The 17,181-nt window shown below is 40.0% G+C and overlaps 1 protein-coding gene across 2 annotated transcripts; it reads left to right on the forward strand.

The window, feature by feature from the left end:
* The first annotated feature begins 512 nt into the window (after positions 1 to 512).
* Positions 513 to 16,357, forward strand: gjc2 (gap junction protein gamma 2). 2 transcript variants are annotated; one of them, XM_048260426.1, is made up of 2 exons: positions 513 to 2,220; positions 12,365 to 16,357. In XM_048260426.1, the coding sequence occupies exon 2, from the start codon at positions 12,394 to 12,396 to the stop codon at positions 13,645 to 13,647; it is 1,254 nt and encodes a 417-aa protein (XP_048116383.1). In that variant the 5' UTR covers positions 513 to 2,220; positions 12,365 to 12,393; the 3' UTR covers positions 13,648 to 16,357. The 2 variants fall into 2 exon arrangements, with proteins under 2 accessions (XP_048116383.1, XP_048116391.1); XM_048260434.1 differs by lacking the exon at positions 513 to 2,220 and adding an exon at positions 10,449 to 10,701.
* The last annotated feature ends 824 nt before the right edge of the window (positions 16,358 to 17,181 follow it).

The following is a 17,181-nucleotide window of genomic DNA, read 5'->3' on the forward strand; positions in this document are numbered from 1 at the left end:
GCTGTTAGACCTCTCTTTTTAGACCTGAGCTGTGCTGTGTGAAAAAAAAGTTCTGTCTAAAACTGATCAACTGAAGGGCTGACTCTTTTATTCTTCAGTGTATATATCACCATCAAATTTGACCTAATACCATTAGCTGAGGCCTCTAGCTGTTGCTGCCAGTTCAGAGTTACCACTGATAAATAGATCTGTCTTAGGATAATATGAATGACATTATCAAGTTCTGTATATATAATATTCACAACTGTGATTTTTACTTCAAGCTTACATTGGTAAGTGTTCATTAGTGTATTCTGAGTATCATTCTGCTGTATTAAAACAAAGAATGTTGATCAATATTGAATTGACAATTTATTTTTACTGACTGTCATATACTCTAAGCTAACATCTAACCAAGTAAGTGGTTTTCAAGAATACTGTAAGACTATGTAATCTGAATAATCATACTGTAAGTAATATAATGTTATACACAGCAGCTTTTTTGCATTTACATGCAATGGTAATTCCCTGGAATTGCATTTTCTAGTTTTCCATGGAATTGCCATGACAATATTGGCAAAAAAGTGACGTCTAACGTCTAATTTCTTTGCATTTGAGTTATTTTTTCAGTGGATATTGTCAGCACATGTGTTCTGTGTATCTGGAATGCATTTATTGACAGCCTACCCAACCCACTGAGGATTTGAGGGAAAAAAAATATTTTTCACATGCAGTTTTCTGGTCAAATTAAAGGGTGCATACACTAAAATGGCCACATTTTTTTGCGATATTTTCGGCAGAGCAGACCCTCCAATTAATTGGTTCTTAGGGTCAAAGTTAACAGAAAAAACACAAATAAAAAGTATGGAAGACCATGTCAGGTTCAACCCATTTTTGAGATTTTGGTTCCCCAACTAATTTATTTATCTGTTGGAACTTGTACATTTACAAATCCAGCAGCAAAGGCAAAAGGAAGAATTAAACACAAGGGAGTAGGAACATTATTTCAGTACATTTCTATCCAATTTAACTGTCCAATGTTCAAAAGGTTGTAAGAACTTAGATTTGTTGAGAATTTGAATGAATGAATTCAAAGTCCCACATGTTAGGGCAAATACATTATGAAAAGTATGCAGAGAAACAAATAATGACATAGCAAGGAATTGAACAGGTTGTAAGAACATGACCAGACGTGCCACTGAATGTGTTGTGGTTTTGTGGAAGTTTAAACCTGCTCTGTTGGAGAGGCTGATATGTAGAAGACATAGAGGTAGAGGTCCTAGAGGGGGAAAAACATTTCTGAGCATTGTCCAGGGGAAACCATGTGCTTTAGAAAAGAGGACTTTCTGATGGCTTCTGAGAGCCAAAAACAGGCAAGTAATATGGTTAGACTGAGTAGTCGTATTGCATCAGGCATTTCATTATTTCTGCGCAGTTCACCATGACACCAAAATACACAGCCAGGATGCCTTGTGTGAGGCTGAATGTGGAGCATACAGGACACAACTTTGCAGACTATACCCTATTGTGTTGTATAAGTGTCTATATATATATTTCAAATCTATATGACTGTTATTTTGTTTGTGTTGGATTAAGGTTGTGTAAACAAGTATGACACACTAACACAACAACTATGCAATAAAATATATTCATGCCACTTTAGTCACACATTAGTACTGTAAAATGTAAATATTATATTAAACATGAAATGGAAATAATACAATGTATTTCTTTCTTTTTTTGATTACATACGGGAATACATGGTTTTATTTAGCTGAAATGTTTCCTTGTATGTGATGGATGAAATCGAGGGCAGGCATGCTTGCCTGCTAGACTCATGAGAATTCATGTGCAGTGATGTGCAGAGGTGTGGTACACTGTACAGTAACCTCATACACATTTTGGTGTGTGCAGGAGGCACGCTTGATGGATTCAGCTTTTGCAAGGATGGGTTTAGAACTGCATATGAAAGTCCTGACTGATGAAATGCCATCAGGAGAGTCTCATTCACAGATGCAACAGCCCACTGAACAATGGGGCCATTGGCCAGAGGTCGGATCCCTGAGTGTCCCTCCCTGTACTTGGTGGTGAGGGGTTTTGAAGAAAAATGACCCATTGTCTCAGTCTTCATCCTGCCATGGAGCCTTAGTTGTGGACAGCAGCCTGAAAGTCATCCCTGGATGTTGTGTGCTGGCACATTGGGAAAGCTTTCTTCGGCCCCCCAACACCCACCATGGAGAGGTATGTGTTTCAGTTTCCGTGGGTCCATCAGATGCTTCAAGCTCCTTCCTGTGCATGAGACTCTGACATAATTATGGGAACAGCATCACTATTTGAAATGTGACATTGGGACGAATGCAGACCTGTCTTAAACTGTTGACTGTGGAGGAGATGGCTATTAGTGAGAGGTTAGATGACTAAAGAAGTGTTTTGCACATATTTTGGTTTGTCTTACAGATTTTGTCTGCATTTGAATCTTAATTTGAACATATTGGACACCATGTTGCTCATATCAAATATTCTCATTTGCAGTGTTGAATATAAATAAATAGTTGACTTCATGTATACACGTGGTTCATCTATGTTAGAAAATAGAGGCATTCTGCTGTGCTTTGCTTTGTGGTAATGAAGATGTCTTGCGATGTTTCTGGCTTATTTTTTTACGAACATACAGTATAGATTTGCCTGATCTTAAGTGCATTTGCATCGCCCGAGGCAGTTGGGCTCTCCATAAGAGAGCTGCCCCCAACCCACAGAATTATACTGCAGACAAATGGTTTCACTGCTTACATAATCGTTTTCTTGTTTCTATACACACTGAAAAATAATTATTGTGCAAAGTACAAAGTTCATACAAATTGCGATCATTTCTTGAGGGATTATTTAAGTTTAAGTTCAGTGATATGCTGCTTTCCCGGAATCTCTTTTTATCTGAGGTCATTTCCTCATAGGTCATTTACCTTTGAACAAACACTACTGTAGGGTGAACATGATGTCTTTGTTCTTGTGTTAGTCATGGTCTGTCTTAGGTCTGCTATCATGCCATCAAATACAGCTTTGGCAGAAGGTGTAGTTCATCAGGTTCACAGGTCCATCATTTCTCTTGTGGTCAGCAATGCTCTATGCCAGATTGTTTAACTGACGTGAGGCAATCCTTACAACATCAGCAATACCAATGAATGATATTAATACTTAATTACTCATTATGGCAAAACACATTATCCTTCTTATAGTGCAATTATACTATTTTTTACTATTTACTATTTAGAATAATGTGAAAGGTAATGGTGAGAACAACCTTTTTAACCATTTCCTTACATAAAGTATAATTCATATGAGAATTCATATTTTTTCAGCACAGATGATCTGTGTGGTTTGAAATAATGGATATCCCTTCCATGCCGTACTGCCAACCTACCACAGTGTACCGACCACTTTACTGTGAGACATGAATTTGTCACATTGAATCATTTTTAAAATTCATACTGGTGTTTTTCCATGCAATGGTGACAGTAAATTGCCATATATGGCTATCACAGACTATCACATTTTTTAAAAGATAGACCACGGGCATATGATTTCATAATGAAGTTGCATACTAAGCATGAATTAAGCCAGTTTCATGCTGCATACAACCCAAAGAGACATCACTTCTTGCCCTTCATATAATTTCCCTTAGCTTGCTTTTGCCCTGCACTTCAAAAACTGACAGAGCTGGATGGATGCACAGGGAGTATGTGTGGCCAAACCTCAGGCAGAGCACCTGATGCCTTCCTCTCAAACAACATGTCTGCAGCAGGAAAAAAATATATCATTTGAAAAAAGTATATCCCGAGATACATGCATAATATACAAGAACGTGAGAGTAAAACATGTGAGAGTAAAACACTGCTCTTTCCATTTTAGACATTCTATGATTTTGTGCTCTGTGCTTACAGTTTATGTTATTAGATATCACTGTAAGATAGAGGTGATACAGCATGGGTCCTCTGGCAGAGGTGGTATTTCAACCTCTACAGGGTTGATGGACTGAACACTCAGCATATATTTTGATATGGCAGAAGGATGTCACTCATCCTCCAATAACAGCATGCATACTAGAAAGTCCTTGGACTTTGGCATACCTAATCTAGTGATTTTTACTGTGTACACATTTAGTGAAACGTGAAAATCTATGTCAAGGACGTAATTAATTCCACCCACATATGATGACCATGACTTCTAAAACTTTGTGGCAATCGCAAATACAACTCACCAGCCAATGGTAATGATCTGGAGATTGGTCTGTCGATACTGTTGATGATTAGTGACTCGTCAATGAGGCAATGTCACGGAACAGTTCTGTTCCATTTCCCTGTCTTTGACCATTGACCCTGTTGAAAGTGCAGTACATGTACGCATTGCCCAGGAGTAACCCTTAAAACTCAGCCAGCGCGGCCCCGTGCCACTTACGCAACCTTGGCAACTGACTGATTTTAACTGACTAACACTTTAATTGAAGTCAAGCTGGTGTCTATTGATCGGTTTTCGGATCCATAAAGTAGAACCAACATTACTGCAACCACAATATGTTTTTCAGAATAAGTGAAAAACGTTTAATCTATGTATTTGTGTTTTTGCCAATAATTTATTTGATAATAAATCAGTCAGATTTTAAATATTCTTTTATGTTTGTGTATAGTTGGTTAAAAAAGAAATGCCATTGCTGTAATCATATTGCTTAGGTTGTGCTGAAAAAAAGGATATAAGATAGTCAGTATTGCCCATGAGACCTCTGTAAAGTCTTTATAACATAGTAATGTAAAAAACTACAAAAAATGCTAATGCTAATAAAAGGGTTTTAAGGGTTAACTCTGTTGCCCTAGAACTCAGGTTATTGTATTGGCAACTGTGTAGCCAACTAATCTGTTGTTGTTGTTATTATTTGCTTGTTTTTTAAAAAAAAACAAAAAAACATTTGTCTCTGTTACACTGCTTCACATGCTGTAGTAATACAGTATGTACCGTAATTCTGTTTTGACAGTAGAAACTTTGTCTCATTCAGCATTATGTAAGAAGCCATTGTCATTCCAATGACTGCCATCTAGTGGTTCAAGAAATTGAACAAAGCATGGTTTATACCTTTTTGTAAAACAATAAAAAAGTCTTCCCTCAAGACTTCACCAATCTTTTTTTATTTTTATTTATTGGCCTATTTTATTGAATAAAATGTCAAAGGCATTACTTCTTTATTATTATTATTATTATTATTATTATTTTTTTTTTTAGTTTATTTGCCTTTATAGTTTATTTAGTTTATTTGCCTTTATAAGATAGGACAGTGCAGAGACTGACAGGAAGCGAGTGGGAGAGAGAGAGATGGGGTGGGATCAGGAGATGAGCCGGGTCGGACTTGGACCCAAGGATGGTACAGGTGCCTTGGCCAGTTGTGCCCCCTCCCCTCCTTTAACGTAACTGTGCTTCTCTTTTTATTACACTGATCCACTTGTTCTTATTATTGGGTCTTGTACCAACAGTCATGCTACAGCCCGGGGGATGCAAAATATGAAATAGCAGAGTAATACATTTTACTGTCAATGTTTTATCCATTAAATTATTAATATGTAAGCCATCCATGATAGCATAATGAAAGTCAAAATCTTGTCTCAGCAGTGAGCCTTTGGCAGGGCGATTCCGGGTGGTGGCCTTAATAACACTTAATGCTCTACTCTGAACAAACAAGTGATCCTGAACACAAGGGCATTTCCTTAGGCTTTCCCTCTGCTATTGACTTGGACAGCTAAATACAGATTTTTGACTAGTTTATGATTAAAGGGTGCTAGAGCACATCAGATGGCCAGAGTCATAATCTGTGACCTCTATGTCTGAAGATACAGTAGATTGGCCACTTTTAAAAACTATTCAGTGACTTCACTTAAATGTACAGTATACATCATATCCCATTACTGAGTTCAGGCTAATTAAGTTGCTGTAATCACACTTGCTATAATTAGATGTTTCATGTGATGCCCAGAAGCAAAAATGCTGCCCTGCAGATCACTGAGGGCTGATTATAAGTGTCTGGCCACTCTACAGGAACGAGTGCCTGCTGACTGAGTCAAGGCCATTGTCGTATCGGCACAGGGCCCAGCTGATGTCACTGACAGTGAGACTGTTTGCTAGTGTTCTTTTCCATCTTCAAACAGCTGTAGTAGAAACACATGGCATGACTGCACCATCTCTGCCAACATTTACTTCATGATGACTCTTTGGGGCTACAGGGGAATCTTCACCATATGACCAACATACTGTATGCAGTGTATGTTTGCTTTATGTCCACTTACAGTGAGAAAATCATGTGTTTCTATGATGGCAAGCCCAGAGGCTATAGAGAAATCTATGTCACAAAGAAGCTTCTAGACATTATTAAATGGAAAGTCTATTATATACCAGTTTTCCGTATTTTGTTTTAAAATCATATAAATAAATAGATATTTTCTCTATTTAGTTTAAATGGCTGCATATCTCCTTTCTGTGCTTAACAAAGATATTTAGACACTGTTTAGATATTTAATTTAGATTTGGAAAATGTTGGATATTTGTCATCTCCCACTGTCTATGGCAAAATAAAAACATGTGCTGTGAACGTGACCTCCCAGCTTGTGAGCTCTCAGTTTGGGGTGATGTGAGTTGAGCTCACACCATTTGGACTCCAAATCAGACATACTTTATTGCATTTGATCTCCAATGCGAAGTGAAGTTCTGGTGTTTGCAGATCATCATGCACTTTAATGCAAGTGTTAGTTGACTCGGAGACTCAGGCCTGGCTGGGGGATGCTTCCAGGGCAATGTTGGCATTCACCTCTGGGCTCCCGTTCCAAGTCGCTTCAGTGGACGCCAGTATCTGTCAGAGCCGGCTGAGGGGCCGCTGACCCCAGGCTGCCAAAGGCCTGGCTGATCCAGAAGAGACATGCACAAATGAGACTGCCACTTCTCTGAGGCTGCCCAGTGGATAGCCCCTCTTTTGATATGATGGCTCCATTGCTTGTCTGAGTGCGTTTGCAAGTGTGTGTGAGTGCGCGTGTGTGTTTGTGTGGCTCTGAGGATGAGGGTTTTGGGATAGCATGGTAGTTTTGCTGGTGCCTTGTGTCACTCTTACTCCAGGGCTCATGTTAGTCACGTGGCATAGCCTGATCTGTTACGTAAACAAGGCCCTCGATGGCCCTCGTCCACTTTCATCAACTTTATTTCCCAAGAACAACTCCAAAGATGACATTGGGGAGGGTACAGACAGGCTGGTGGATGCTCATTTCACTTTGAAACCTTCTTGCACCAGAGTCCATTTCAAAGCATTTCAACATTCAGCATTCAACTAATACTATTATCAGCATTCTCGTTAAATGATCTGAAACGATAAATGTGATTTTTATAGTAAAATCAAATTAAATAGATTTTGGATATTACAATTAACTGGGACAAAATGTGTGCCATGTTTATTCCATGTCTACTCTGTTTGATGATGCTAAAAATTTGTTACTAAAATACTAAAAATGTCCTCACCTCTAAATGATTATATATGGATATTTGATTTGATCCGAAACGATGAATGTGATTTTCATAGTAAAATCAAATCAAATAGATTTTGGATATTAAAATTAACTGGGACAAAATATGTGCCATGTTTATTCCATGTCTACTCTGTTTGATGATGCTAAAACTAATTTGTTACTAAAATACTAAAAATGTCCTCACCTCTAAATGATTATATTTGAATATTTAATTTGATCCGAAACGATGAATGTGATTTTTATAGTAAAATCCAATTAAATAGATTTTGGATATTAAAATTAACTGGGACAAAATGTGTGCCATGTTTATTCCATGTCTACTCTGTTTGATAATGCTAAAACTAATTTGTTACTAAAATACTAAAAATGTGCTCACCTCTAAATGATTATATTTGGATATTTAACATTTAACTGAGATTGCTTAAGGGTTGTTGACAACTGGTCCACCATAAGAAAAATGTAGGCCATGGTGTTTAGAGACCTTGCTTACTGTTTAAGGAGACATCAGAGGCATCCACAGACATTTCCTCTCAAATCCCAACACACTTGGAGTAAACAGAGCTTGTCATGGGACCGGCCATCTGCCTCTTTGGGTGGCTGAGAGATTTGGGAGAGATGTGCATGATCCCACTTGGGCAACACGTGCTAGCCTGACTCTGTCACACCCTTAAGGAAGAGCACATGGTTGGGCAGCAGACGCTCAAATGCTCCATTGCTTCCCGCGCCCCTCTTGCTCCGCGGGCGCACCAGGGGGGCCACGCCATGCTGAATGTATTCTGTTGGACATGCTGACATAAAGGCAAGGCCTTTGGATCCTGCACACCACAAGGCAAGAGGGGTGGAGCCTGCTCAGTTGTCAATGCAAAAGGCAGGGATCCTTTGTAGCCAACTTACTGCCTCATGTTCGCTGAGCATACAACAGTCTCTCATGCCTGCTCCTGCTGTGAGTGTGGATGACCCCTCCAGTCAATGAGGGCATGTCTCTTTCCCTGATGTTGGCGGAAAATATAAGCATTACATAAGGAACTGGGGCTGGTTTGAACTTACACATATCTCTGTCAAACCTTGACCGGAAAATTTCTGAATGTTCTGTTTTTTTGTTTATATACATTCTTGTCCTCTGTTAAGATAAATGCTAAACAAAGAGAGACAGAGAGAAATCCATGAGGAAATATTATAGAAACATACTAATGTGAGACTGCCAGGCCTGTCACAGAGGAACTATAACATTTACAAAAGGATCACTTGCATACGTTTCAGGCTGTTGTAGATTATCTCAAGTGACACTGTTTAGCATGAAGCTCGGAAGCTATGTGTTAATGGCCATTCTGTAAAATATCTGAAAGTTCCAGAAGTAAATATGTTATCTGATAGATGGGGGTGGGGTGGGAGTTCTCAATGCAGATTGGTAAAAGGCTTTTAAACTTGTAGGACTTTTTGTGACTATTGTTCTCATATGCCACACCAGACTTTTTATTTTGAGTATATTGCATATAGGTTGTTTGAAACTCCGAGCTTTATAGAAGCAGAGGTAGATGTGTTGTGACAGTCTTACAGATCTGCCAAGACGAAAAACAGATATCTTCTCTCAACATAAACCAGGTACATTTTCTTTCCTAGAAGAAAACATAAAAGGTGTTTTAATCACTTAGATGACATGAAAAGTTCTCGTCACTTGCCAAATTTTATCTTAAGTTACTCAAAAAGGGAACACATTATTTGAAAACTGTGTCTGTATTAGACAGAGGGATTCCAGAGCAGGAGAGTTTTTTTGATGAGGAAGTGAAAGTCATTTAAGCTTTGGCATTTGTTTGTACCAACTCTGTTTTTTGCAAAAGATCATACTGTGCCCAAGTGACCTAGGTATTATGTGCCCTCTACAGTCGAGAGCCCTAGAGCGGAGCTGGTCCAGATGTGTTCCTGGTCTGACCAGTTCTGCTCCTGATGCCACAGCAGTCTGGGCACCGTTCTCTGTCTCTTAAATACAGTACTTAACGCTAATGGGCAGGCTGTACCCATATGCTATGTACTGTTTACGAATAGAGCAGAGTTATTTTTAAGAGACAGGCTTGCCACATACACTTGTGATATTGTGTGTTACAGTGCTCATCCCGCTTAACAAAGAGTCGTCAGTGTAAACACACGAGCCATATGTCAGAAAGGCACAGCGCAACGCAGAGCACAACTTGCCACAGACGCCTATCTCTGGCTCGCTGCCTAGATGGAACGTTTAAATATTATGACACTGGATATGACTGAGCGTACCAGTGGGGCACACTCCAGCAGATCTGCACTGTGTGACAGTGTCTTCCATCTCTGTGAATGGACCTGCTATGGCAGTCTCAATCACCATGGTCATTTTCTGCCATCCACTGAGGCCGATGCTCTTTTCGAAATCAAAGGTTCGCTGTCTAATGTGTTCATAGGTGTGTGTGTGTGTGTGTGTGTTTGAAATGTAAGCTCTGTGTGTGCACATTTTCTTGCATTTGGGTGTGCATGTGTTTTGTTTGCATGTTCAAAAAGAAAGAAAAGAGAGAGAGAGAAAGAGAGAGAGCAACTCAAGCCCACAACATCTGTCACAGCGATTCTGTTTCTGCAGAGGTCCACAGCAGCATGCATGTATGACACTTGAGTGGGAGAGCGGTCTATATGCCAAAATAAATAAATAAACAAAACAGACCCCAACTCCTGAATGGACCACTGCTAATGAGCTCACCCAGCTGGGTGCTCATTTCTTCTCCAGTGTCAAACGTCCTCATGCTTGACCCCTAGATTCAGGGTTGCAAGCCAGAGGCGAAATCCCCCTGGCCCTCTTGCACCCCCCCACCCCCGCCTTTTCTTTCCACGCTTCCTACTTGGGCAGAAGGCTGGCGTAATACAAACCAGACTTGGGCAGAATGTGAGGCATTCAAGAGAGTGGCTCAGTTCCTCTGAGGAAGGGGCTGAGCGAGTAGCCGCGTCCTCGGTCTCACACACATACACACACACACACCGCCACCGCCGCCTGGCCTTTCGCCATGCACACAACCAGTGGCTAGGGTGCGGGGAGGCGAGCGCATCACCGTGGACCATGGGCCGCGTAAGGGAGGACATTCGGACGGTGATACTTAGAAAGCACTGCAACTATGCAGGGAAAGTTGAGGCTGGACTGGCTGTACGGGTGCAACTCCTCAAGGTGGGTGTTGTTGTCAGATTCTTCTTAACGTCTCCCAAGTCCTGGAAACCTGATGAGTAGTGTCAGTGCAAGTGACCAATTGGAGAGGGCTTTTTAGACATTCTACTTCTTTGTTCAATTGCTCTCACTAGTATCAAATTCTGTGTGTTGGGAGTTGTGTGATGTGAAAAGGTGATTTTTCAGTTTAAGATGCCGGTATTGCTTTTTTAGCTGTGCTGTTACTGTTCAGTAATTACAAACTTACAAAAAATTGGTATAGTCTTGGTACAGTTTTTCAGACGGTTGTGTCTATGATTGTTTCTATAACAATTCATAGTAGTTCAAAATGTAGTATTACATTTCACATTAATTTTACTGATTCTTTATGGTGTGAGGACATACATTTTGGTGAGGAAAAATACTGCAACGTAAATATATAATGTAAATTATTTATATTTTACTTATAAGTGTAACATGTACCTATAAATACATTTTTCAAAATGATTGATACATTGCAGTAGTCAATGTTTACTCTCTTTGTTTAAATAGTGTGTATTACTCGGTTTAGTCATTAAAATTATCTGGAAAAAGGCCGTTGGAAATTGTTTTGATTATGGGTAGTGTCACAGCTGACCCAGAGTGCTGAGCTAACCTTTAACCTAAGCATCTTTATTGTGTAAGCTTTGAGCCACTGCCCTTTCCATGTCATCAGCCTGTCCACAAACAAAGCTCTCACAGTTTTCTTAGAAGTGGCTCCAGTGAAGCAAACACACCTCATGTCCCCAAGAACTCACGCAACTAGGAATTGCCCACCACTGTGCCATCTGTGCCCATGCAGTTTTCTCCCCTCGGTGCAGACGCTGAGCTTCACGCCTGGCATCGGGCATTCCTTCCTCTTCAGATGGCAGGGGAGGTAGCATCTCGCGCATCAGCAGAATGCCATGGTTAAGTCATGACAGCAAAATCTATGCAGGCATGTAGAGCAACTGCTTGCTGTTGACACGCAACCAAGAGCCACTTTGTATGCTACCCATATATGTGTTTTCGGCTTTGGTTTGTTGTTTTGAATTAGTACTGTTATCTTAAGCCAACACTCAAACATAAAAGACCTCTGGCTGATTCACTGAGAATGAAAGAGACTGAAGTACAATAACAGAAAAACAAACATTTACACATTTACAGAAATCAGTTACTAGGTAACTGTGTTCCTTCTATGGGTGTCTGAGGACAAATGAGGACAAACTGAGGACTAACCTTACATACCCCCCTGGGGCGTGTGTGACCTAGTTAATCTCCGTTCATCTTATGGGTGTAAACACGGCTTCAACTACACAGCAAATGCAAACAGTGTGGGAGGCATGGAATGTAGTCAAATCCACAACACCGCAGCACCTGCGCTCCCTAAGTGAACCCTCACACTGTTTTCTACCCCAGGCCAAATGTCACACTTGTCTGCCAAATCGCCAAAATAATTGGTTTGCGCACCTTGAAAAACAGTCTTACTGGAGTATTGTCAAACTCAAGCTGAGCTAAGCAACTATCAAATAAAACAATCTTTTGACATTCTTTCATTTTACAATACCTCAGTCTGAAAGAGTGATAAGGGGGGACACATTGCTTTGTGCTTCTGCTTCAAAGTGAATAATTGCTCTTTCTAATGCTTTGAGTTGTTGTGTTTTCACAGACTGTAGTTGAAACAACTTGCTGAGCACCATGAGTTGGAGCTTCCTCACACGTCTTCTGGAAGAGATCCACAACCACTCCACCTTTGTGGGGAAAGTGTGGCTGACTGTTCTCATCATCTTCCGCATTGTGCTGACCGCCGTTGGGGGCGAGTCCATCTACTCGGACGAGCAAACCAAATTCACCTGCAACACCAAGCAGCCTGGCTGCGACAACGTGTGCTATGACTCATTCGCACCTCTCTCACACGTCCGGTTCTGGGTCTTTCAGATCATCATGATATCTACACCCTCTGTCATGTACCTAGGCTACGCCATCCACAAAATCGCTCGCTCTTCAGAGGATGAGCGGCGAAAGTTCCACAGGTACCAAAGGAAGAACCACAACAGTCGCTGGCGAGACAGCCATCCACTAGAACAGGTGCTTGAAGAGGAAGAGGATGACGATGCAGAGCCGATGATCTACGAAGATGCTTTGGAAGTGCAGGAGGCAAAGCCTGACGTGACCAACGTTCCCAGTAGGGATCTGCAGAAGCATGACGGACGGCGGAGGATCGTGCAGGAGGGCCTGATGAAGATCTACGTGATTCAGCTCTTGTCCCGCGCCATCTTCGAGATCGGCTTCCTCGTGGGCCAGTACCTCCTGTACGGCTTCCGAGTCAATCCGTCCTACGTGTGCAATAAGATCCCGTGTCCCCACAGGGTGGACTGCTTTATCTCGCGGCCCACGGAGAAGACCATCTTCCTGCTCATCATGTATGTGGTCAGTTGCCTGTGCCTGGTGCTCAACGTTTGCGAGATGTTTCACCTGGGCATTGGCGCCTTCAGAGACAATCTCCGCAGACGGAGGAACAAAGGTCGGCAGCCTGCCTACAGTTACTCTTACTCGAGGAACATCCCAGCATCGCCCCCGGGATACAACCTGGTCATTAAGTCCGACAAACCTGGCAAGATGCCCAACAGTCTCATATCGCACGAGCAGAACATGGCGAACGTGGCCCAAGAGCAGCACTGCATAAGCCCTGATGAGAACATCCCCACTGACTTGGCCAGTCTACATCGCCACCTACGGGTGGCCCAGGAGCAGTTGGATATGGCCTTTCAGACTTACAACACCAAAAACAACCCTCAGACCTCCAGAACCAGCAGCCCAGTATCAGGGGGCACCATGGCCGAACAGAACCGGGTCAACACGGCCCAGGAAAAGCAGGGGGCGAGGCCCAAAGCTGCCACTGAGAAAGCTGGAACAATAGTCAAAAATGGCAAGACATCTGTATGGATCTAAAGTCACTGCAACAGTGTACAGTAGATGTGTCAAATGACTGGGCATTAGTGGGACCATGCAAGTATTCAGTACTGTATGGGAAGATTTACTGACTAAAAAAATTAACTAACACCACATGATCCAGCACAATGTGCCTGATCTTACATACCAGTGTTACTGTAAGAGTGTCAAAAGTTATCATGAACACTGTGGGAGCAAAACTTGTTGAAAGGAAATGTAAGTCTACCATATTCCATACATTATTTGAGATGTGTTTTTCCCTTGTGCTAGCCTCAGCATTCTGTACTTTTCATGTATCTTACTGGTCTAATTTTAGCATGTCTGAATCATATTAGATATGAGTCTCCTTATATATACTGTATTCAACAGTCTGATATCAGTTTACAGTACTTCCTCATGATGTCTTACATCAGTTGTGTGAGTAGGATACTGTATGTTACACGTAGTGATATCTCTCAGAAAGGTTATCATAAGGTGTGCTCTTTAGCATGAATATCAGTAGTCCCGTCACATGGACTTGGTAAATGAAGTGTGCAGCTTTTGGTTAACACTTATTTTCCAGATGGATGACTGACATATACATCAGAATATTTATTTTTAAAAGGTGTTTACAACAGAGTGACCATTATTGTTTGATTTTTTTTATACAGTTCGCTGGATTGTTTTAACTTCATCCATTTATATACCGAGTTACGTCTTTATTTTGCGTTAATAATATTCTTAGTTTTGTTTAAAAATGTGCACAATTATGGATAAGGATTTTTGATGGGTTTGGGTTTTTAAAGGTATTATATTTCAATATGGGCATTATACAGTTTTTTTACATTACATATGAGTAATGCAAAATGAGATTTACATTAAGCACAATAATTGAGCTACATGGAACTGCCGACCATAAAAATGACATTTTTGTCCCTTCATCATTCATGTTTAAAAATACAAAATAGTTATCTTGCATTATTGTTTTTGAATATATTTTATTTGGGAATATTCATTGCGATGTACCCAGAAGTACTGACCAGTGACAGGTTCACTCGAGTGGAAGCAGAGTGTGTTCAACAGCATATTGCGCATGCAGTTTTGTGTCCTGGTGATTGTTAGCTACAGTGTATGAAGGAACAAAATTCCCTTTCAATCCAGAAGCTTTTTCTGGGTGTTTCTTTGCACCAGTGTGAGCGTATGAGACTAATAATGTCACTGACTCATGATAATACACTGGGATTTCTGATCTGACTGATATATTGCCCATTAAAATACCTTTTCAATTACAGATATTAATCTGTAGGCCTGTGAAACTGTAGGCGTATTGCATAGACAAACAACATGCAAATATTTATGGTAGGCTATGTAGTCAGCATTATTCTGATTGTCTGACCATATGCATCAACTGTATACTGTTTTGAGACATCAAAACATATGCTACTTGGTGAACTACGTTTGAGGTGCATAAAGAATATGTGCATTTCCAATTTCAACCAACAATTTATTCAAGCAAACAACCTGCATTTTCTTATCTTTTATTACAATGCAAGCATCCTACATTATGTAACCATGAACCAGTCAAAATAATATTACAACCTGTTTACTGAAGCCAAATACATCACATGCATTGTCAGATATTTGCAAGGATGGCCCATTGCACATCAGCTGAGCAAATTTAAACATTGCAGGTCCTGACCACAGCACGTGTTGTGTTGGTTGTATGTTGTGAAGCCAAATACCTCACAACAAGTCTATTATAGAGACATGGGAGAATGTGGATTTAGTTACATGCATCGTCAGATATTTGCAAGGATGGCCCATTGCACATCAACTGAGCAAATTTAAACATTGGAAGTCCTGACCACAGCACGTGTTGTGTTGGTTGTATGTTGTGAAGCCAGATACCTCACAACAAGTCTATTATAGAGACATGGGAGAATGTGGATTTAGTTACATGCATCGTCAGATCTTTGCAAGGATGGCCCATTGCACATCAACTGAGCAAATTTAAACATTGCAAGTCCTGACCACAGCACATGTTGTGTTGGTTGTATGTTGTGAAGCCAAATACCTCACAACAAGTCTATTAGAGACATGGGAGAATGTGGATTTAGTTACATGCATCATCAGATATTTGCAAGGATGGCCCATTGCACATCAGCTGAGCAAATCTAAACATTGCAGGTCCTGACCACAGCAGGTGTTGTGTTGGTTGCATGTTTTACGCTGAAGTGGCTTAGTCTGGGGACGAGGCTGTTCCTTTTGTGGTTCTGGATTACGTTTTTAGCAAAAACAGGAAATATAAGTCCAGTCAGAATGTTCTTCCACTGATGGATTTAGATTTGAAAGTGTGATCTGCATCGCTTTAAAATTCATATGGAATTTACATTTCTTTGACTTAAAGTTTAAACATACACAAGCTCTTACTTTGGCCTAGAGGAACCATGAACTAGTATGTGACAGGCTGAACACTTTACCAAGGTTACAATAAATTAGGGGGAAAAGCTCATTTGATACTGCTACTGATTTACTACTAGTACTACTATTGTTACTGTTATTATTATTATTATTATTATTATTATTATTATAAAACAAGACATGGACTGCCCCAGTGTAGGCATGGGAAAGCACCTTTTAGAAACTATTTTAAATGTCTGTGCCTTAAAAATAAAGACTGTTTGTGTGGTTATTCATGCAAATGTGGAAATAAATATTGGGATTAACTTAATACTATGTTGTTCTTTTAGTATTATTCACAGGCATCTTCATTCAGAGGAATACATGATGCAGTGTACTGCAATACATTACACTATTTTATTAAAGGTTTTATTTTGTTGAATAGAAACAATGCTTTTATACCTCCAATAATTCTGAATGCATAAATTGTATTTTTTGTTATGTCAAAATCCATCAGAATTCTAATGACACATGTCCAAGGCCCCTTTTAGATTATAATAAGAAAGAGTAACAAGTATGTAGGCCCTAACCTTTCAGTTGATAACTGCTATACAGTATAGAATTCTAAGCGACCTTTTGAACTTTGCCATCCTTGGTAATTGGTTATGCATTGATATGAAATGTTCATACAAATAGTATTCACTGCTATGTCATGATAATGGTTTCCAATAATTTCTCACTACAAGCATTAAAATGTTATGAATTCACAGTCCATTGGGATAAAGAATACTTAATTGCAATAATTACAGCATTTGAAAAACTAAGGTTATATTAGGCTACTGTATTATGCTATATTGTCTATGTAGAGATGTCCCAGATCATTATATCTTCTTCATAATTGTATTTATTTATTGGCGTGCATAAATGAGAGCCCTAATTTAATTAATTACTATTTAAATAGTGGGCAAAGAGCAAAGGCTAAAGTCTAACTAAAGGTAGGTCATCTATTTCCTAATTTAATACCATGAGCAAGATAAAAGCACACACACATCGGTGGGTTAGCTCACTATGTTCTTAGTGTGATTTTGCACTTTGCCTGTAATGTCATTTTATTTGAAGTGTTCTTGATACAAGGGTTTATGGTTCTCATATTTG

Source organism: Alosa alosa, chromosome 1 (genome assembly GCF_017589495.1).
Source record: "Alosa alosa isolate M-15738 ecotype Scorff River chromosome 1, AALO_Geno_1.1, whole genome shotgun sequence".
In the NCBI taxonomy this organism is placed as follows: domain Eukaryota; kingdom Metazoa; phylum Chordata; class Actinopteri; order Clupeiformes; family Clupeidae; genus Alosa; species Alosa alosa.

What these genes read in the sequence shown, in the direction of transcription:
- gjc2 (XM_048260426.1), top strand. Translation starts at nt 12,394, where the DNA reads ATGAGTTGGAGCTTCCTCACACGTCTTCTGGAAGAGATCCACAACCAC.